The sequence below is a fragment of the Pelodiscus sinensis genome, chromosome 2 (assembly GCF_052426305.1).
Source record: "Pelodiscus sinensis isolate ZL-2025 chromosome 2, ASM5242630v1, whole genome shotgun sequence".
Lineage (NCBI taxonomy): Eukaryota > Metazoa > Chordata > Testudines > Trionychidae > Pelodiscus > Pelodiscus sinensis.
The window spans coordinates 247,513,492-247,536,283 of record NC_143053.1 but is presented as its reverse complement, the minus strand read 5'-3'; the positions used below and the strand labels follow the sequence as shown (position 1 = coordinate 247,536,283).

The 22,792-nt window shown below is 47.3% G+C and overlaps 1 protein-coding gene across 4 annotated transcripts in view; it reads right to left on the bottom strand.

The window, feature by feature from the left end:
- WDR86 (WD repeat domain 86) overlaps positions 1-22,306 on the bottom strand; it is a 44,453-nt gene extending 22,147 nt beyond the window's left edge. The window contains exons 1-4 of one of the 4 annotated variants that reach the window (XM_014569617.4): positions 21,800-22,306; positions 17,731-18,019; positions 12,124-12,265; positions 9,015-9,438 (exon numbers count right to left, since the gene is read on the bottom strand). In XM_014569617.4, the coding sequence (XP_014425103.3) occupies positions 9,015-9,438; positions 12,124-12,265; positions 17,731-17,893 (729 nt within the window). In that variant the 5' untranslated portion in view covers positions 17,894-18,019; positions 21,800-22,306. Of the gene's footprint in view, positions 1-9,014; positions 9,439-12,123; positions 12,266-17,730; positions 18,049-21,799 lie in introns of all 4 variants that reach the window. The other 3 variants (XM_006115161.5, XM_014569616.4, XM_014569614.4) reach the window with 3 other exon arrangements.
- Positions 22,307-22,792: the final 486 nt, after the last annotated feature.

Here is a 22,792-nt window from a genome sequence, read left to right as displayed (position 1 = left end):
AAGCACCAGCCCTTAATATAATTCTTCTCACTTTGACAGTGTTTTTGCTGGGGATGTTAACGTGTAGTCAACTACATGATTAACCAATAAGCCTGGGCTTACAGTTAATCTTATCAACTACACACACTCCCCACCCCCCATAGGGAACCAGGTTTTAAGCTGACTCCCCACAAGCACTGGATCTGCAGAGCCACCTGTCCCCCCCACCCCACACTGCTGCCTCTGATAGAGAGGCAGCAGCACAGAGGGTGAGGGGGGCAGGCAGGAGCCAGTACACGCGTGAAGCCGTCTTTCATGCCAGCTCCCTGCGCATATTGACGTATAAGAGCCACTTGCCCCTCCGCCCACCCCACTGCTGCCTCTGTATAAGAGGCAGCAGTGGGGAGGGGGACAGGTAGGAACCAATACACATGGGGAGCCAGCTTTTAAGCTGGTTCTTGGCACATGCTGGCTCCAAGCTCTCCTCCCAGAGAGGCAGCAAAGGGGGCAGGCAGGAGCCAATGTTGGGGATGCGAGCCAGCTTAAAAGCCTGCTCCGTTCGAGCACCGGCTCTGTGTAGCCACCTGCCCCCCATGCTGCTGCCTCTAGTAGTAAGACAGGAAAGGGGAGCTGCAGGGGAGGCTGCACAGAGCAACCTATGTCCATGGTGGGCCCAGGCTCACTGTGGACAGAGACTGTTCTGTGGGGAGCTCGAACGCCCTGCAGACAGGGGCTGCTGCTGCAGAGCCGCCTCTATCCGCAGCAGGCCGAGGCTCACTGTGGGCGGAGGCTGCTGCTGCCCCGCACTGCTACCTCTTTATCAGAGGCAGTAGTGTGGGGTGGCAGGAGGCTCCCTGAGAGTGAGGCTCAGAGTGCACTGGCTGCCACCTCCGCTCCCGGGGACTATCGAATAGTCATGTAACTGCTAATAGTTGATGCAGTTTCATGACTATTCAATTAATCGCTGTCTAAGATCCCAAGTTTTTGCAACATGAGCAGAATGGAAGCCACCATCTCACTGCACCTAGGGCACCTCTCAGCGGGTAGTAACTTTCACAAACTCCCACTGCATTTGAAGCTGTAACCTGTAGCACTCTGCACCCCATATTTGCCATGATGAAGTAATCATGAAATATTTTGTACAAAACATGTCTTGTGGAGTATCATTCTAAGTCTTAAACTGCTAAATATTAAATTTCTTGATGGATTGCATGCACTGTCGTATGTGAAGTTACAAAATCTTGCCATCTGTGAGTTACTAAAGTAGGATATGAGGCTGGAAACATGGAAAACTAGCCTTTCAGGTACAACACTCATCAAGGGAAGAATTCACTAATACAGGAACTCTGAATAAGAAACCCTCCACCAAGGAAAAATGGAGACAATGGGAAATGTTTGGCCAATGCCACGTTCCCCCACCCCCCCCACCCCCACCCCCCATCACATTTATAGTCTTTCCAGCAAGCTGGAAGAAATTATGAAAGCTGCAGAGTGACATCATGACTGGTCTTCACTCTCCTCACAATTGAACATTTGAAAGAACCTCTGGATTTTGATGAGGGGGGAACCCAGGATGCAAAGCCAATGCAGCCTGTGCCTCCAGAATTTATAAGCCTGTTTGTATCATCAGTCAGGCTGAGCTATTGCTGATTAAAATCCTATCTACTTTGTACAAGACTGAGATTAAGTGACAGCAAATAGATCAAAGCAGGTGACCTAGGAAATCAAACAAAATCACAATCTTTCTATAGTTAATAATCCTGAGTTTTGATTTAGCTATGCTGACCATACCTCCTGATTTTTCCGGGACAGTCCCAAATTTAAATACTCTGTCCTGGGGCCCTATCAAGTAGTAAAATGTCCCAGAAAGCCCTGCCAGACATTTCACTACTTGATGGGGACACCAACTTGCGCGAAGAAACGACCAAGAAATGGTGCCATGCCATTGCTCCTCACATGGCACAGCAGCTTCCCCCTCTCCCACCTCCCAGAAGGCCACATAGGCAGCTCTATTGGAGCTTTGTTGGCGGGCAGCCGGACTGGCTTCTGGTGGTATGCGGCCCCTCCCTTTCCCTCCGCGGGACCACTTTTGCCATGTGGGGTCCTGGTCTGGCGGCACCACCTCCTCCTCTCCCTCCTCCTCCTCCTCCAGGCTGACTTGGAGCCCTAGCAGGAGCAGCGAGGGTGTTGCAGGAGGGGCATGCTCAGCAGGTGCTGGAACTGGAGCGGAGGCTGCCCATGGTGCTATTTTTAGTACCACAGTCTGGGTCCCCGTGAGTGGCCCAGGCTCCAGCTGGAATCTGGCGGTAGCCACACAAGGCGCATTCCAGCCAGGAGCAACTGGGGCCAGAGCTGTGGGGGCTTCTGAGGCTGCACTGTGGTACTAAAAATAGCACTGCGGCCCCAGGTCTAGCCCCTGCAAACTGCTTTCCACATTGAAGGCAGAAGGTGAGGGAAGGGGCAGGATGAGAACTAAGGAGGAGGTGGGTGTGAGGAGAGAAAGGGGCTTGTGCTGAGGGGAGGGAGGTCAAGGCAGGAGAAGCAAGGGAAAGGCACCAAGGGGCAGAGTGGAGGAGAGACAAATGCCAGGTGGCCAAGAGGAGACAATGAAGAAAAGAGCAGGAGGGAAGGTGTCAGTGGGAGTGGGAGAAGGCAGGGGACAGGGTGATACTGGGAGAGGGGAGGAGTGGGTGCCAGGAAAAGAGGGGTTGAAAGGAGGAGTGGACATGAGGAAGTCAAGGGATAGAGCAAGCCATGTGTGAGGGCACAGAGGGATGTGAGGAGAACAGGGGTAGACGGTGATGAAGGGATGGGCACCAGGGAGAGAAAGGGCAAAGAAGGCAGAGGCAGTGAGGGAAGGGGGAGTCACCGGGAAGGTAAGGGGTAAGGGACGGTGCAGGCGCCAGGGGATTGTGGGGGTGAAGCAGAAGGGCGCACAAATGGAGAGGAGGAATGGGCATCAGAGGACAGAGGAAGGGCAGGTGGGTAAAGGGAGGTGTTAGGAGAGGGGATAGGGAGGGGTAGCTACAGATGATCAGTGTGGGCCTAGAGGCGGAGTGGACACAAGAGAAGTGCTGGTGCAGGGAAGGGGGCAGCCAAAGGGCTGAAGGGAGGAAGAAGGGCAGAATCCAGGACAGCAGAATGTGGGGGGCAGCAGGTACCAGGGGAGCAGATGCGGGGAGGAGAGGAGACATGGCAGCAGAGGGAAAAGGGAGAGGTTTATAAGATATTTATTAATAACTTGGGTGCCACAATGCCATACATCTGAACATGCCCACATGAACGCAATACTGGTGTACAAGACAAAATTCACTCCACTCATGGAAGGAAAATGTTAGAGGGAACACTTCCCCCAGCCTCTCCCCCTGAGTCAATGCAATGCAAATTGGGTTAATGCAACTGGAGAATAGTTGCATGGGGGGGATCCTGTGGGGGGCCAAACCCATTCCTATTGGTAGGAGGAGTTCTTAGAGGGGTCACATGACACCCTTTACTTCTGGTCATGTGTCCATTTTGACCCCGGGAGTACTACCTCCAGGGGTGGGACTTCTTGGGCAGGGGGTGTGGCTAACGGAGGTTAAGGGGTGCGATTAATGTGTCCCTAATTTTGGTATAGAAAATATGATCACCATAATTTTTGCTTAACCAGTGAAGTGTTTGGGAATCTTAGCTCTGTTAAGAAAGGATGGTGCATATCTTTCCCACATTGGGAGAAGAAGGAGACGCAAAAAAATATATATATATATATATAAATGATTTGCCCAAATGCATACAGAAAATGTATAGTGAAGCAGAGATTTGAACATGGGGTCTCCAGACTCAGGCTAGCACCCTAACCATTAGTCTATTCTTCCTAGACATAAAAGACTCCATATACCATTTCCAAACCCTTGACTGATCCAGTCCTGTTCCTTTATTAAAGCAAAATCTATTTTCATACAGAGCAAAGAGAATGAACTTTCTAATTTAGTAAGGTTTTGTCCATTTTTTTTCTCAGAGGAATATTTGTTTCCGGTGTATAACATATGCCTAAAGTATTTTATTCCAAACTCCTAAAAAATTATTTGGTTAATGAAATGGGGAAATGACTGCAGCCTCAGGCTTGGGATATGCATTGTATGATGTAGACTATCAAGAATACAAATCCCAAATTATATCTTCACTACAAAATGTCAAATATCCTTATTTATATTTGTTTCCCTGGAAAGATACAGGTGCCTTATACTGACAATAGTGGAAATTAATTTTCCATGATTTAAATCAGGGAGGGGGGAAAAGAGAAACTTCAAAAAAGTTTTTGTGTAAATATACCCAGGTCTGTCAACTCCTGGTTGATAAGTGAACAGAAGAAGCAGTTATGAATTCTCATCTGTCACTGCCGGGGGAAACAGAGCTGTACTTTCCTTGGCTGACTTTGGAAAAGCTTTGTTCACTTTGGCCAATTTCTCAACAGAACTCCTGTTGGAGAAAAGCATGACAAACCAAGGAGACGTCTAATAATTAGAGGGCCCGGGCTGGGATTTGCAGCTCCCATACCAAAGAGAAAAGTGGACACTGAAGGGCCGAATTCAAAAGGGGCTAAACATAGATGCCAGTCCATTTGACATGTACTACTGCAGGAGAGATTTCAGGCAGACCAGTTTAGTACTAGCAAAATAGATCGTAAAGGCAAAAATGGTAGTTTTAGCTATGGTGTGATCATCTCCTGGTGGTCCTGCTATTGGTTGTTTTCCTCCAGGTAGCTCTCAAGACTGAAGTGACCAGAAACGGCTTAATACTCAGCAGCTTGGGGGATCTGAAAAATACAGCAGCTCAAGATTTTCCTTGTATGATGGCCAAAAATATCAGTAATACAACTGCCTGTCTGGTACTTAAGACAAGGCTCATAAACATGCGCTTTCCTCTCACAGGTACATCTCCACCAGAGAGGAACAAGTTCACTTCTCAGCCCTGCAAAGACATTTAGATAAACATTTATTGGTGTCCATGCATCTGTGCACATCCCCAGCCCCTCCTGTGTCTCTTCACTTGCCACAATCCCAATTAGCTGCTCACTTACCACCTCACTTGGCTGCATTCCTACACCTTTTCAGCAGCAGACTCCTTTAAACTGCCCTTGCTAAATCCAGAATCACTAATAGGATAAGTTCCTGAAGTCCAACTATGTGAGCTTTCAGATGAGCTGGCCTTTCAGTTAGGGATGTGAAAGTGTAAACGTGTACACAGTTAATCTAGATTATATCTGACACTTTACATCCAGTCTTTAAAGGCAGAGCTGACTAGAATCAATTGAGAGTCCTTGTCTTGTCTCAGTGATTGCTTGAGCAAAAATCATTGTTAAAATCTTGTCTAGACTGATCTTGGACTCAACATGGAGGCAATGTGTTGAAGAGCAGTGCAAAGGAGGCAATGGTGGTGAGGTACCATATTACCTAGTGAAATCATTGGTGCTGAAATCACTAAGGCCTGGAATTTGACCACAGAACCGACACTTTCTTAACAAAGACTCAATTTTTGCTATTTAAAAAGTAAATCAATGTAACAGAAAACTGCAAAGCCCTCTGGTAACTTTTTAAAAATCAAACTTTAAACTTTATTGAAAAAAACTGGATAGCTTGCAACTGAAAATATTTGACCTACACTTAAGGCAACTGATTTAATTTAGTGTAAAATTTTGCATAATAAAGGATGGCATTTGTTTTTGAAAATGTTCAACTACATTTTGATCAGATCTACTTCTGATGTGATATGTGTGTGTGGTTGTGGGGTTTTTTTGCTCAACAAAAAATCCTGGTTGGGGGGGTGGGGAGGCCCCGCCAAAGTGGCTCGAATTGGGCCCCACACTTCCTAAAGGCAGCCCTGCGTGGAGGTTGCCGGAGTCAGGATTGGGGGTTGAAGAGGGGCTGAAGGCAGGAGGTTGCGGAAGTGGGTGAGGTGGAAAAATCAGGGTTGAGAAGGAGGAGAGGCTCAGGGCAGGGGTGCAGGAGTCAGGGCAGAAGGTTGGGAGGGAGAGAGAGAGAGAGAGATCAGTGGAATGGGTGGGGGCTCAGGGCAGGAAGTGAGGATGGCTGAAAGCTTCTCCCTGGAGGTGGCCATGCACCCCACCCACTAGCTTCTCCCCAAGAAAGGGGGGGGTTAAACACCCCACCCACTGACTTCCCCCAGGGCTGGATTGGTAGGAGGGGGGCATGCACCCCACTCAATAGCACTCCCCAGGCCTGGACATGGGGGGTGTGCAGGCCTCCCATTGGCACTCACTAGTCTTGATCCAGGGATGAAGATAGAGCCAGCCCAGGGATGGGGGGCTGCACAGATCTCCTGCCAGCACTTCCTGGGCCCAGCCCAGGGCAAGCCAGTGTGGCAGGTGTTGCCAGCTAGTGGCTGCTCACTGAGACACTTGCTTCCTCCCACTCCCGTGGTCATTCTTCTTCCCATGCTTGCTGCTCCCCTGTGGGTGAGTTATAAGTTACTGTCCCTGCTCTCACTCCCTTCCCTTTCCATTTGATATGAAGCCATCACTTTCCAGGCACATCCAAACCTTGACCTTGCTTTAAGTTAGGAGAAGAGGAAGCTGCATAGCAAGTTTGGCGTTCCTGGCTCTTTCTGTTTAGGGGAAGTTCTTGAACAAACAAATGGACTCACAGATGGACCAGCGCACATTTCAAAAATATACAGATTTTCTTCTTTTGATCTCAGTTATACACTCAAGTGAGGAGCAATTTTATCCAAGCCTCCTCACATCAGAGGTCCCCCAGCTCTGCCATTTTGCAGGGGAGGAGAGTGTAATTTGACATAGAAACACAGTGTGATATAGGCAGCATGATGTACAAATGAAATAGGATTTTGCTAACCTAAAAACTTGACCATGTCTTTTTTTCTCCCCTTTTACCATTTCCTGGTTTTCTTCCATCACTCTCTCCATCTCCCTTTTTTGATTTTCTCTTGCTATCTTCTTGTCTCTCTCTAGTCTCTTATTTTCTCCCTATGCTTAAGCAAAAGGCATAAAAAAGCAATATTTCATTCAATTTTGTGTCTTCATTCTATATTGCCCATTAGTCTGCTTTTCTTTGATGTAATTTTTTTGCTCTCACCTGAGGCCTTGTCTACACTGGCATGTTTTGTTCCCAAAACCTGCCTTTTGGTGACAAAAAACAGTGAGAGCATTTACACTACAATGTGACTTTTGTCAGGGAAAAATGCCCAGTTGGGCAATAAAAAGCTTCGAGCCCTGTGAGAGTCTTTTGTCTTTTCCTCTCCCTTTACTATCAACAAAGAGCCAGTGTGGACACTGTTTGTTTTGTCGAGAGAACTGGCTTCTGCTAGTATCCCACAATGCCGGTCCTGATGGCTGTGCTCAGTGTTTTGTGATTTCTGCAGCCCTGCAGGCATGCACCCCTCCCCTTTCAAAGCTCCAGGAAGCATCTGACAGCTGAGTTCGTTCCCCAAAAGGAATAGCTAACAGAGCAAATCACTGTGAAAGCTCCTTCCTCTTCTGCCCTGCCAGGAACACAGTGGCAAGCAAACTGCTGCTACAGAGAGAGGGGGACAGATTGCTGTGGTGCTTTGACATTCCTCAGCATAGAGAGCTCACAAAGCTACTCCTGCCACTCCAAGCAGCTGAAAATGTTGTGGGAGAACTCGGAGAGATCCCAAGAAGTACAGGGATCAGCTCTGCCTTCCCACAATACTGCACTGTAGGATGCTTACCCACGTTGCTTTGCTCGATCTATTGACGGGAGCAGACAGAGCCTTAATCTTGCCTCCCTTCAAAACCAATTCACAGTGAGGTCATTTCCCCTATGAATTTAGAGGATCTAGGTAGTAGAGGCAGCAAATTCAGACCTGTCTTGCCTTTAGCCATATGGAAGCTACTATAAAACCTTAGGAAAGGCAGAAACGCATCTGTGGAAGAAGGGTTGTTTCAAGGTGACCAAATGACATTATTTCCATTTCTATTTATATTTTAAAGCCTAGACAAGGACAGAGCCATCTCCCCAAGTTAAAATTATGCTCTCACACCATTTACTAAGCAAATATATTGCACAGACTTAAAAACAAATTTGATAAAAAGCTCCCTAGTATCTTTCATTGAATCATAAGACTGGAATCATCAAATCAAGTTGCCTGCTACTGCAGACAACCCTGTCATAAGCCCATTCATACATGTATCAAGCTCCATCATAAACCAGTTTGGTTGATTGTCCCCGTTACTCCTACTGAAGGTTAGAAACCTTCTTTTCATTTCTAGCCCAAATTTATTCACGGCCAGCTTATACCCATACGTTCTTGTGCTAACTTTGTCCTTTGGCTTAAACAGATTTTCATCCTCCTTGGTGCTTGTCCCTCAATGCTTTTAGAAAATAATCCTACCTCCTCTCAGCCTTCATTTTGCAGAGTTAAAAGAAGTAAAGCTTTCTGAATCTCCTCTCATAAGATTGGTCAAGGAAATGAAAACCTTTCAAGTAGGCCTCTCTGCAGCTATTCCAGCTGAAGTTCCTGCCTCACTTCTACCTGGCTTTTAATCCCAAACACCAGATTCTGGCTACTCCATGGTCTAGGACAAAAGCTTATGCTTTTCAGTCCCACTTACTAGAACTTTCTGATTCATGGCTTGTCAGTATTGACAGGCCTGGCCAAAGTGTTCGCAGGGCCCAAGGCAACACACTGTGTTTGTCTGAGCCACACAGCCGCACAGCTCCCAGTCAGGGCAGCGAGTGAGCAGCTGGGTACACGGAGCCAAGCAATGTGGGGCCCTGAGTACATGAGGCCATGGAGACCTGAATGCACAGGGCCCAAGGCAACCACCGCTCTCGCCTTGCCCAAAGGCCATGCCTGAGTACTGAAGCTTTTTAGCCATGGATGAGGCAAGAAATGGGCCTGTTTCCTGCATGCAATTTTTATACACTGGCTCAGAGGAACCTCTTCTGAGTATCAGAAGATGGTTCAGTCTTCTTGGCTTATTCAGTTACTGGCCAAGAATGGTCTGATGTGAATATCCCCCTCACGGTGGCATTATGAAACACACTGGTTCTTACCTCTAGACAGATAACCGATCCTTGATGTTCTTTGAACACTTTCAACTGCTCTCCAGTCACAATATTCCATGTTCGGATGGTGTAATCAGTGCTTCCAGAAAACAGCTCTCTATTCCGAGCATCGAGTATAAGGCATAAAACAGCCCCAGTGTGTCCTAGAAGAGTCTGGTAGCAACGCCCACTGGACACCCACCAGACCTTAACAGTGCAGTCAGTGCTTCCCGTCACCAAGAAGTCTCTGCTCAGTTTCTCCTGCTCCTCCTCTGACTCATCAAGAACATCCCTGGAGGAGTAGTGAGCCAGAGTCAGAACACAGTTCCGATGGCCCCGGAATTCCTGGATTTGCTTCTCCTTGTCCACACTCCAGCACCGTGCTGTTCTGTCATAGGAGCCACTAAATAAATAGTCTTTGGCAACCAGGATCCTGTTAAACACAAACAACTAGAATAGACCTTGTTTTATGTATGGATGCTGAGCCTTTTCATTGCTGCACCCTGGACTGCATGCAAGGTCCTGTACCAAGAGTGCAATGAAGTACTAGCAGCAATTGTCCCTCAAATAACTATCCAACCATCAGATACACTAACAACATCAGCATGAGCGCCTCACTGCCACACCCAGGGACATGGCATAGTCCTTCAGAGCCTTATGCAGTTACAAGTGAAAATAGACACAGAGCAGAACATTACTCCATTCAGGATTTACCAATGCTTTGGCCTTTGGAATTTGATTCTCTGCTTCTTAATACTTCCCTTTCAGTTTAGCACATCATGTTGTTAGCAAGCAACGCCAATTCCCCATCGAGCCTGCAGGAAGTGACTAGATTTGTGATACACTGACAATGGAATATTCCCAGGATCATAAGACTTGCCAGACCTGATCAGTGGTCTCTCTAATCTGCTATCCTTTCTTCAACAATTGCTAATACCAGGTGCTTCAGAAGAAGGTAGAAAAAAATCCCATAGTGGACAGTTACATATGGAAAAAAATCGCCCATACAGGAAATTTCTTCCTACTCGCAATGGATTAGGATTATTTATACTCCGAAGAATGAGAGTTTATTCCACCTACAATTTTTATCCTCACTTAATTGCTTATGTATTCATTACTTATATGACTTGTATTTTAAAAAACTATCATAAAAAGAATGTTAAAATTGCACATATGTGCTCTCGGATGTTAGGAGATGCCAGAATTAAAGGTTGCTTGTGCAGCTTTAATTTGACCTTTGTGCATGCATATGCATTATACATAATCACATGCTAACCTTCCCCTCACTCTCTTCCATCCCCCCAAAAAAACAAAACAAGACAAAACAAAATCTGCTTAATCCTTTTGAAGTCATGTAACTTATTTAGGCACCTCAATAGACTAATCTGGGGCATCCCTTAAAAAAACCTTGACCACCAGCACTACCATGTGTTATTCATTAGTTGTCAGTTTCTTTTTAAAACATATTATTTAGGAGCTCATTTTTCATTATGGCTATTTAGTTGTCCAAATGCAGGCCTAAGTAGATAGCCAACAATAATAGCAATTAAACTAATCGAACATTTAGTTTCCAGGAACTTGGAACCACAAATCATGGTTTCTAAAACTAATTATCACACAATTCTCAGACAAATAGGCAGGTTAAAAACTACATTTAAAATAAATTCCTAGCCAAGGATCTTACAAAAAGAAGGCAATCATTATCCCAGTTTTACAGATAGAGGCCACAGCTACATTAAAAAGCCATACACAAAAGCTACACTCTGTAAATTCTCTCATGTAGCCACTCAAAGCCAACTGGAGAAAGTTTGCCCAATGGCTTAGCTATTTCAGCCCCCACAAGCAGCCGTACCTATGTTGGCAGTGCTGTTCACACTGGCACTTATATCAGTGTAATTTACATCACGCAGGAGTTGATTTTTTCACACCCCCGACTCACAAATTATGCTGACAAAAGCAATAGTATATACCTAACCTCTCTGTGCTTCAGTTTCTCTGGCTACATATCTTCCTTAAAGTCTCAAAGGGAGTCAGTGACAGATGTAGAAGCAGACACCCAGTCCAGGACTTCATCACCTGGACTACAGAAGATCTGATCAAAGAACAGCATGCAGCCCATGACGTTATACACTACAGTTCATAGTACTTTCACCATAATGAGGAAAAGCAGGTGGTTCACTTAGATCAAGAACCCAAATGTCCGAATTAAAGATGGGGCAGAATGGGGGGCTTCTTCTAACTGCCTTCTTTTACGTCTTGGCCACCTGTCAAACTGTGAAGGCAGCCATCTAAAATGGGCAATGATTGGGTGTCCCTATAATTCAAGATGTTATGAAAACTGGCTGACCCAGTATTTTTCACCCTCATTCCTATCTGTTTACAGATTCTGTTACATATTTAGTTTCTCCCCCCTTCAAAACGAACACTTCAATTGTTCTATTTCAAAATAAATAAATAAATATATTCCAGCAACCATGAGAAATCCTCATGGATTTCCAGGGAAGCCGGGGAAATATGCAAGTTCAGAAAGAAGTCACAGTACAGTTTTAAACTTAGTTTAACAATAAGAAATAAATCAAACAGAACCATGGCGTTTTTGCTAACAAGAATGGCTGACATGCTACTTTTAAAATCTATGCATGTCAGGCATCTGCTTTCAACTGAGCAATTTCTTCTACAATTCCATTCCCAGGGGCAGATTCAGTTCCCATTGCTGTGAACCTTTTTGCTCTTCTCCCATCTTGTCTATAGTTGTGCCAGCATTGTTGTTAAGATAATTAATTATCATAGCATAGAACATGTGTAACAGAGAATCAAAGATTTCCACAACCCATTAGTTGTGCAGGGGAGATTACTGGTAAAATGACAATGTATCTAGGAGAAAGACAAGGTGGGTGAGGAAATATCTATTGTTGGACTAACTTCAGCTGAAGAGAGAGAAAGAAGCTTTCAAGAATACTTTGCTCTTCCTCAGGTCCAACAAAAGACGTTACCTCACCCACCTTGTCTCTCTGACATCCTGGGACCCACAAGGCTACAACAGTTCTGCATACAATGTATCTGGTGTCAAGTTACAGAATCACAGTGAAATGATAAAAGAAGAATTTGTAGTACCAACCTGTTGACAATTGATGTGTGCCCTCGGTAAATAGCCAGACACTGGCCTGTCATCACATCCCACTTCCTAATTGTATGATCTGCGCTACATGTGAATGCAACCTCATTTTCCAAGTGGCAAAAGGTGATATAGCTTTCATGTCCTAGGAACAAGAAGGGAGATAAAAAAATATTCAGAATATTGCGAACAGAACAGATTAAGCAAGCTTCAACATGCTCACTTTAGTATAATTAAAAAAAAAAAAAACTAGTCTGAAATTGGCCTGATTCAAAACTCCAGAGCTTAATGCTTTTGAAGCTGTAGTTTTAAAAATCCACAATTGAGTTCATCACAAGCAGGAGCTGATGGCACTTTTGATTTTAAAATCACGAACTCCATCTGTGTTTTACGTTATAAGGAATAAATGGAATAGACATGGGTGTTGGCACTAGGGATGCTGGGTGTCCTCCTGCACCCCTGGTGTGAAGTAGTAATGACAATCCAAATACAGTTTCTACATTCTTACAGGGAGGTTTAGGTTGGACATTAGGAAAAAGTTCCTAACTGTCAGGGTAGTCAAACACTGGAATAAATTGCCCAAGGAGGTTTTGGAATCCCCATCTCTGGAGATATTTAAGAATAGGTTAGATAAATGTCTATCAGAGATAGTCTAGACCAGGGGTCTCCAAACTTTTCAGCCCGAGGGCCGCATTAACTATCAAACAGCAGTTCGGGGGCCGACTACACACTTGAGGTCCAAATAAAAAACAATTAAAACATGGATGTTGTTTTTAATTATTTATTTAATATTATTTTATTCAGTTATTATTTAATAACACATTGATACACTACACATGAACACCTGTATTAGTGTGAATGGTGAAATTGTTTCCTGGATGCCAAAATAGCAGACATTTCTGGCTTTAGATTTGTTGTCCCTAACATCAACAGTGACCTGAGATTATCATCGGACAAGTTTGTTCTCAAATTGTTCTTCACATATTTCAGACGTGGGGAACTCAGCTGTTGCTTCAGCCATGAAGACCTTGCACTGCTGAAAGTGCGTCAAGTTGTTGGCCTGTACTTGTTCCAAAAACAAATTAGCAGCATGCCAGGCACATGCTATGGGGCACTGCATTAATGCACTGGGGAAAACTCACCCTTCAGGCCAGCGAGAAGAAATCCAGAGAGTGGGAAAAATACTTAAAAGGAGCAAGGGACAAATGAAGCATTAAAAATTAACATTTTTCCTCACCTAGAAGCTGATTTTAGGCACTAGATCTGGTGTTTTAGGAGAGATCTGAAAGAATTTAATATTGATTTAAATCAGGGGTCACCTTTTTAAAGTTCCCGCGGGGGTTCACGTTCCCCCGCACGTCGCCGGGCGGGCGTTACCACCACCGCCCATCCTGCCCCCGATTGGCCGGCTGCCCTGTCAGTCTGGGCGGGGGAACGCCGCCCGTGCTAACCCCCGCCCCCTGCGCCGTTTGCCGCCGCGCGGCCGCTTGTCAGCGGAGCGGCCCGCTTCTCCTGCCCCGGCGCGGCGTGAGTACACGCCGCACATCCCTGACAGGGCCCCCCCACCGCGGCAAGAAGGGTCCGTTCGGCGGCGCCCCAGGGACGGTCTCCACGGGCCGGATGAGAGGGCCTCGCGGGCCGCATCCGGCCCGCGGGCCGTAGTTTGGAGACCCCTGGTCTAGACAATATTTGGTCCTGCCATGAGAGCAGGGGACTGGACTCAATGACCTCTCGAGGTCCCTTCCAGTTCTAGTATTCTGTGATTCAGCAAGCCCATTATAAAAATTGTTCCAGGACCACTGAACAGAGGTATGGTGGGCCATTTCAAGGATTACTGTCACCCTGCTTAAGGCCCATCACTGAGCTTCTTGTTGTTTTTAAGGGATATTGTGGAATGAATAAGAGAGAGAGAGAAGCTGTCATCCTTGGTGTAACTCAGCTGAATTCAATTGAATTCAAACGAGCAATTAATTTGGTTCACTTTATAAATACATGTCTTTTCTCTTCTCTTTTTTAAATTTTGGTTTAAAAAAGTGTATTTCAGCATTACCTTCTGGTTTTTTAGACAAACAGCAGTAACAGGCTAGTGCAAGAAACCCTGAAATAGAGTTGACTGATAAATTAGGTTAATTGGAAAGTTTAGTTAATAGTCCAATGAGTAAAATGCAAATAACTAAAAGAACATGAGTGATGAAAAGTTAGCTGTATTTCTCTACCTCCTACCTACCCACCTTCCTGTTTTATCCAATAACAGGAAGTAATATTTACTATGTTTTAATGGTATTGATATTTAGCAAATAAAGTAGAGAGAAAGAATAAAGGCATTGTCATTACTATTTATACAGTGCCCAGAATTTACTAGGGCTTTATAGTCATATTAAAAATATACTCTAAAGAATTTACCCTCAAACAAAAGTGAGGGAATAGAGGCAAGAAGAACAAGCACTGCAACATTTAGATTGAGTTGGTTACTTTATTGTACCATTTAGTATTTTTTACTGGGACTCATGAGTTTTAGATTCAATTCCCACCAGCTCTGCCATAGCCTTCCAATTTGGCCTGGGTTCCCCATCTGTAAAATATGAGCATAATACTTTCTCCCTTCCGCTGTTTCATGTTATCTGTTTAGACTGCGGTTCTATTGTGCCAGGCACTGTACAGCCACTTACTAAGAGCTGTTGCCCCAAGAGTCAGCACTCTCAGCTGGGGCCTCTAGTGATTAATTAATACAAGTGATGAATAATATTATTCTAGGTAGCTTTGGGGTTTGAGGTTTTTTGCCAGGGAGAGGTAAAACATGACAAGCAGCAGATGTGGAGGGAAAGAGGAAGGAACAAAGACATAGGGAAAGGAGTGGTAGAGTACAGAGAGTTATGCAGAAGAGGGAAATGGGAAAGGGTAGAAGTAAGGATTAGGACTCCAGGAGGAGACTAGATGGTAAAAATGAGGCACAGACACAGTTAAATGACAGTATTAAAATCATGTAAGTTAAAGCATGTGATTAAAGATAGCCAGTTAGACATTACTGTAGCATACTGTGCATCTTTTCAACTGGAGCATAATTTTTTGCAATCAAGTGAATGTGTCTGACTTCCAGAAACTGAGGGTATGTCCACAACGTAGCATGTACCTCGAAATAAGCTTCACAATTTGAGCTATGCAAATTGTGTAGCTTATTTCAAAATTTGGCACAGCGCTAATTTCTACACAGCGCTAATTTCAAAATAAAACACTATTCCATCATCTTCCTTAATCCTTGTGCATCAAGGTTTACAGGAGGCTGGAATAAGAAGCCCATTATTTCTAATGTATTTTGAAATAACAGGCATGCTGTTAAGACATGTAGAATGCTATTTCAGGATAATGGACGTTATTCCAAAATAGTGCCGCCGTGTAGACGTACCCTAAGAGACCTCCTCGATGGTATCACTAGTAAAGGTAAACTGACATGAATGTTAAGTAAATGGAAGATAGCTCTGGGAATGAGTAATGAGCTATATAGCACTCTTCCAGTTGCTGGTTCAAATCCAGCCTAGGTCAAATGACCAAAAGCTTGATAGCTTCAGTCCGACTACCCAGGCACTATAATGTGCACCCAAAAAAAAACCCCCCACCCCACCAAAATGTGTCACCCTTATAAGCAGCATGAATACTCTGGTGAAGCAACAGGAGATCTGATATATATCTATACTAGGAATCCTTGTGCCTATGCTGAGGTTTTGTGGAAAACCTACTCATACTAGCAAATTTGGAAGTGTGTTAGTGTAGACATCCACCAGCATCTTTATCACCTTGCTACATAAACCTGGTGGCTGAATCACTTCACCACTCTCCACAACAGTTACTCCTGGAGGCATTCTGCGTCACTACACACATGCAGAATTCATATCTCTTGCAGATTTTTTCCTCACTGCAGGGGAGGCACTGCAATTAGATCTTCCACTGACCGGGTGCTGCTGTGGGCCCAGAATAGCAGCTGGTTCATGGACAGGAGCAGCCAGATGAGAAGGAAAAGCTGCTTTCCTCACAGCACCCAGGCTGTGGAGCAAGGTAAGGAGACACAGAATACATGGGATATGGACAGAATAGGGCACATGGGGCTTCCGGGGGGAGGGAAGGGAGGCGGGTGTCACACAGACTCAGGTTCAGAAGGACTAATGGGGGATAGACTAGAGTGGAAACGCAGGAGCTAACGGGTGAAAGCACTGATCCAGAAGCTAAATGAAAATGGGAGTGCAGGGCCACACAGGGAGGGAGCAGATGTATCTTGACTGAATGGGAGAAGCTAGGGGTCAGCCAGGGACTGCATGGGAGAGGCTCTCTAACTCCCTACCTCCACCCAAAAATACCCAACTGTTCCATACTTCTCCCACCCACACCTAACAACCCTCCAGGCTCACTCCCACCAACTACTTCCCTCTCCCTCAACTCCTTCATTACCTCTGACTCCCTCAAGCATTTTCACTGCTTCTGAGGGGTGTAAGAAATATGGCTCTTTACTGTAGTTTAAATAAATTATTACTATGCCTAGTAAGGAATCTATTTGTCAAAAACATTTCCTAAATCTCTTGTTGTCTGTATTGTTAAAGGTATACTTGCCAACAGGTATTTTGAAATAAATTAAACTAATACAAATTGGCATGATTATAGTGTTATTTTGATAATTAAGATGTGCAGTACATTGAAATGTTGTGTGCAGAATTTTTAGTGTTTTGGAGCAGAATTGCCCCAGGAGTAAACAGTGCTCCCACCATCAGGTATTAGAATAAAAGCCAATAATTCACAAAAGCCTCATTGTAGACAAACAGAGCTTCCCTGATGGATTAGGATTGAGGCATCTTGGTTATGTTGTAGAGGAAGCTTTCAGTGGTGTTTTTTCCATAGGCAAAGGGCTGTCAATATGGTGACGTTACCCAACAATTGTTGAGCAGATTATATATAAATAAAATCCTAAAGGAATATGCAGAAAGTTATCCAAAGGGCAACTTTAAAAAATACTTTAAATTTTAATGTAAGCAAAAAGAATTGTTTTCTGTTAAGAGTTTCCAAAAAAAGTCCATTCAATTCACAGTCCCCTCCTGCATAATTCAGCATCCTGCAGAGGATTCTGCATTCTTTAATCATTTTTATATGAGTCTAGGGATTGTGTAGGAAGATGTAAATCTCATTAAACAGGTAAAAACAATTTCAGAATAAAAAGCCCAGCAGTTTAAATTGAACATGAGAATGTTTTGATCAACTGAAGAGAACCCCATTGTTCACTAGCCTGTTTCTGAATAAGTAAAAAACTAAAATCTGGAAAAAGTGAAGATAAAAAAAAACCCACAACCAGGAAGATAAAAAAAAAAACCCACAACATGGGTGCAAAGCTGAGGACTGTAGTGAGGGAGCAGAAGTTAAATCTCTGTATTTTGCCTCAAAGTGACTCCCAGTCTGTAACATTTGTAACTTGCTTTGGGATGAAAGAGAGTCCATGATTCATAAGCATATTTGGCCATTCAGTTTGCTCCAGAGACTGGAGAGGATGGAACATGCTGAGTGGCTTGTACCATATCTTTGGATAAGCTGTACTTGGACTCAGAGCCCACAGAAAAGGGGCACAGACTGTACCTTGGAAGTGGCCGTGGCACTGGCTATCTGCAGTGCTCCAGAGACGTGCAGTGCCATCTTCACTGCCTGTCAGCAGATGCTGCCCATCTGGACTCAGACTGAGCCAGTTGATGCCTCCTCGGTGATCAGCACAGACCTTCAGTGCGGAGCCACTACTCCCCATCCTGCTGGCCCCAGCCCGGGCAGGGGACCCAGAAAGGGGTTGACTCACTGGCTCCGCACCATTCTAGGAAGGAACTCTGGGCCTGCAGTGGGCTCCCCGAGACCAACTTCAGCCATCACGATGGTCCTGCAAAACCAGCAAGCTAGCCTAGTCTCCTGCAGAAATGCAAAAGGTCGCACAACAGGACACACAATTCAGGCACCCTCAGGACCTGAGCGGTCCCGAACCAGGGAGTTTGCCAGACCAGGGGAGGTCAATGCTCCCAGGCTGGCTGCACTTACCACCACCCCCAGGGCTCCCAAGGCTAGGGCTCCCACTCCGTTGCCAGTGCTGCCACAAGGATTCCCCTTCTAGGGCCACCTGGCCACCACCAGCCCCTCTGGTGTTGGGGAAACCCCAGGGCTCCATAGCCAAGAATCCCCTGCTGCCTCCTGGCCCCGCTGCAGCTAGAGGTTCACTGGCTGTGGCCACTTGGCCACCCCAGCCCCACTGCCACCAGAGATTCCCAGGTTCCCCACCTGGCCCTGTTGATGCAGGGGTTCCCTGGCCCCCATGACAATGGGGAGTTCCCCAGACAAGGCTGCCCAGCCACCCAGCCCATTGCTGTTGGGGGTTTCCCAAGGTTCACCGGCTGGGGTTGCCTGGTAGTCCTGCTCCCGCCAGGGATTCCCCGGGGCCACCTGGCCGTAGCCTGGCCCTGCTGTTGCAGGAGACTCTCTGGCCAAGGTGGGGCTCCCCAGCAGCCACCTGGCCCAGCCACTGCTGGTGCAGCCAGGGCTCCCCAGCCCTGCGGTCTCCTGGCTGGCTCCTGCTCCCCGCCTCCAAGGCTCTTTCGTCCGGCAACATCCGTGGCCCTGTCAGATCACGGATGTTGCCGAACCAGAGAGTGCCGGATTTGGGAGGTTCGACCTGTACTAACTGATAGTTAACATGGATAATTACTGTCTTTTCCTCCCTGGCCAGGATACATTAAACTAACCAATCCCTTCCCTGCAAGAGTAAACATGGAAAATGCAGCAACTCTCACTGCTATAGGCACGTGGCTGACCTATGTTGCCATGCTGACCACACACACTTTATTCTCATTATAAGAAAGGGCTTCATTTTTTGCCGTGAAGAGCATTGGTAACTCCCACTGCTCCCTCTCAGTGTAATGCCAACAGTCTGGTGTCCTGACCATCCCGGAGGATTCTAACGTATCCCTGAAAGGTTTAAAGCAGGGGTAGGCAATAATTTTCTGAGGGGCCACTTCATGAATTTTGGAACATGGTCATAGGCCAGGTCCATCTCCCTTTATCCCCTGAAGTGGCAGGGTGGAAGGGATAGGGCTGGGGGCTACAGAGAGAGAGAGTGTGAGTGTGAGTGTGAGTGTGAGTGTGAGTGTGAGTGTGAGTGTGAGTGTGAGTGTGAGTGTGAGTGTGAGTGTGAGTGTGAGTGTGAGTGTGAGTGTGAGTGTGAGTGTTGCACAGAGATAGTGTGGTACAGCCTGGGGGGGTGTGACAGTGATACAGAAAGCATGCGTGCTGGCTGCTGCCTGGTAAGTTTCTCTTTTAGACAGGGAAAACTGTCCTCTTCTGTCTGTCTGACCCCTCACCCACCCTGCAGAGATGAGGTATGGGGAGGAAGAGTGCGTGTGTGACTGTGAAAGAGAGCACTAGCACTGAAATCTTAGAAACAGGGCACTGCCTCTGAAGACAGGCACTTCTGAGTCACTTACCATCCACGCTTCAGATTGGAGCAGCTCCACAGTGTGTGTGTGTCTCTGTGTGTCTCTTTCCCGCCCCCTCACCCCAAACCCTGGCTCTGCAGAGATAGGATACAGGGGCAGGGGGACTTCCTGACTTCAGGATTCTCCCCTCCCCTCCCCTCTCCTCCCCTCTGCACAGCTAGAAAGGGAATCCCAGGAGCAGCTCTGCTGCAGGATGAAGCAGGTTAGGGGAAAGGGTTGTTAAACACAAGCTGTGGTCTGCAAATCAGCTACGCGGGCCAGAGAGAAATGCTTAGCAGGCTAGAGCCAGCCCCCAGGCCTGATTTTGCCCACCCCTGGTTTAAAGCCAGTTCTGACTTAACACAGCGGATAAAGAAGCCCAAATCCCAGTCCTGGACAATATCTCCCAACAGAGGCCTGTCTCTTCTACAATTTGCGAAACATGAGTATCTTGTCATTCCAATGAAGCATTATCAAACTGAGCTGACTGGACATGTCACCCACTGACTCTCAGCGTGGCTCCACAAAACATCCTTTTTAAGCACCGCTCTCTTACACCCCTCTAAGGGTATGTCTACACTACCCTCCTAATTCGAGCTAGGAGGGTAATGTAGGCATACCGCACTTGCAAATGAAGCCCGGGATTTGAATTTCCCAGGCTTCATTTGCATGAGCAGGGCTCCGCCATTTTTAAAACCCCGCTCATTCGAACCCTGTGCCACGTGGCTACACGGGGCACGAACTAGGTAGTTCGAACTAGGCTTCCTAGTTCGAACTACCGTTACTCCTCATTCCACGAGGAGTAACGGTAGTTCGAACTAGGAAGCCTAGTTCGAACGACCTAGTTCGTGCTCCGTGTAGCCGCGCGGCACAGGGTTCGAACGAGCGGGGTTTTAAAAATGGCGGAGCTCCGCTTATGCAAATGAAGCCCGGGAAATTCAAATCCCGGGCTTCATTTGCAAGTGCGGTATGCCTACATTACCCTCCTAGTTCGAACTAGGAGGGTAGTGTAGACATACCCTAATTCTCAAAGGGGGTAGCCTTTTAGTCTGTATCTGCAAAAGCAATGAGGAGTCTTGTGGCACCTTGAAGACTGATTTATTTGGACATAAGCTTTCATGGATAAAAACCACTTTGTCAGATGCATCCCCTAGAACGTGAACTAGCTCTAGCTTTAGAACTTATTCATCACCTTCCTGCAAAACTGTGAATAGACACATTAGAAAAAGGGGCCATATGCCAAAGAGAGCAGTGAGAACGCCCACATCACCTCCTCTCCCACCCACTTGCCACCCCCAAGAGTTGGCCTTGGGGCCAGAGCAGGATTGTTGCCTATGGGGCAGTTCCTATTATCCCTATTTAGTGCCTCTATGATGGGAGATGAGAAATCAGGAAAGGGCTCTCCCCTCTTGTCCTTCCTTGTCTTCTCGCTTCCACTCTCAAAAAAATCTCAACATCTGTGCAAACTCAAATGGCTCCTCTCCTCCCTTCACACCCCTCCCCATGCCCATCTCTGTGCCCACCCCGCTTTCTCCCCCCCCCCCCCAGCTGTAGTGCTCTTCTCCTTTCCAATCCACAGGGAAGAGCCCCCTCCCTACCCAACCCCCAGGGAGAAGCCCCAATCTGAACTGTTCCCCTCAGACCTCTTCCCCACCATGCCTGGGCTGCTTTTCCTCTCACGCCCCGTTCTTTCCCAGAGCAGCCGCCCCCCAGATCTCTGGTGGGCAGCAGGGGGTCCCAGCAGGGGGTCTGTGCTATCTGCCGCACAGAGACGCCGCCTGTGCGCTCTGCGATTCCCCACCCAGTGCCGCCTCCCACAGGCCTCTCCCCAGCAGATACCCCCCCATCGGCAACTTCCCTCTCCCCCCACGTCTGTACCGCGTCCCCCTGCTCCCTCCCCCCACGTCTGTGCTGCTTCCTTCACTCTCCCACCCCCCTTTGTCCTGCTGCCCTCACGTAGAAGCCCCCCCACTAGCCAGCCCCCAGCTGCTGCCCCCAACATCTCTCCCCCCAAACAGAGCAGCCCTGACTCCCCGACAGCGTAGCCCCCGCTCGCTGTTACCAAGAGAGGGGAGACCCCCCCCCCCCCGTCTCTGTCCTGCTCCGTGTCCCCCCAGCCTGCCCCTCCTCCGCCACTCCTCCCCCGCCCCACACAGGACACCCTCGCCCCCTGCTCTGCCCCACGCCCGGGCGCTTACCTCCCCCTCCAGGGCGGGCTAGTTGGCGGGCGGGGAGGCGCAGGAGCAACAAAGCCCGCGCGGGCTCGTGTGCAGGGGGCCGCGGCCAGGTCCTGCAGCAGCAGCGAGTTTTGTCCTTCCCACCAGCGAACGCGCCCCCAGCGCGCCGGGAGGCAGCGTCCTCGGGGCACCCACTCGCGGGGAAACGCGCCGCCCTGCCCGGACCACGCTCCCCTCTAGGCGGCTGCGGGGCCGGAGCAAAGCTCGCCCGTAAACCCTACGCGTTCTCCAGCCCGGCTGCCGAGGGGAAGATGCTCGCGGGGATGAGCTGCTGAGCCGGAGGCAGCGGCTGCGAGGCAGGGAGCAGCTCTGCCAGGGACGCGGCTGGCAGAGAGTCCATGCGCGGCGCGCTGCCTTTTGTCCGGCTCCGGGCACCCTTCCTCTGCAGGCATCCCAAGCCCGGGCTCTCGGAATCCCCTTCCCCCTGGTTCTCATTAATGTGGTGGTTCGGAGCCCAGCTTGTCTGTCAATCAGCTGCGCAGGGGGCCCAATCACCACCCCTCGGGCTTCCCCTAGGTCCTAGAGGAAGTTGGCTTCCGAGCAGGACTTTTTTTTTCGGTACTTCTCTTGCACTTTCCATCCGACTGTGGTTCCGTGGCCCCTCCAGTTCACTAGCCCAATAGAAGGTTATTCAACCTAGGAGAAGACTTGTGACTTTTGACACAATGTGAGTAGCCTGAAGCAAAATGCAGGACGATGTAGCACTTTAAAGACTAACAAGATGGTTTATTAGATGATGAGCTTTCGTGGGCCAGACCCACTTCCTCAGATCAAATAGTGGAAGAAAGTAGTCACAACCATATATACCAAAGGATACAATTAAAAAAATGAACAAATATGAAAAGGACAAATCACATTGCAGAACAGAAGGGGGATGGGGGGGGGGGAAGGGGGAGGAAGGAAGGTAAGTGTCTGTGAATTGCTGATATTAAAGGTAGGGAGAGTGGGATGTTT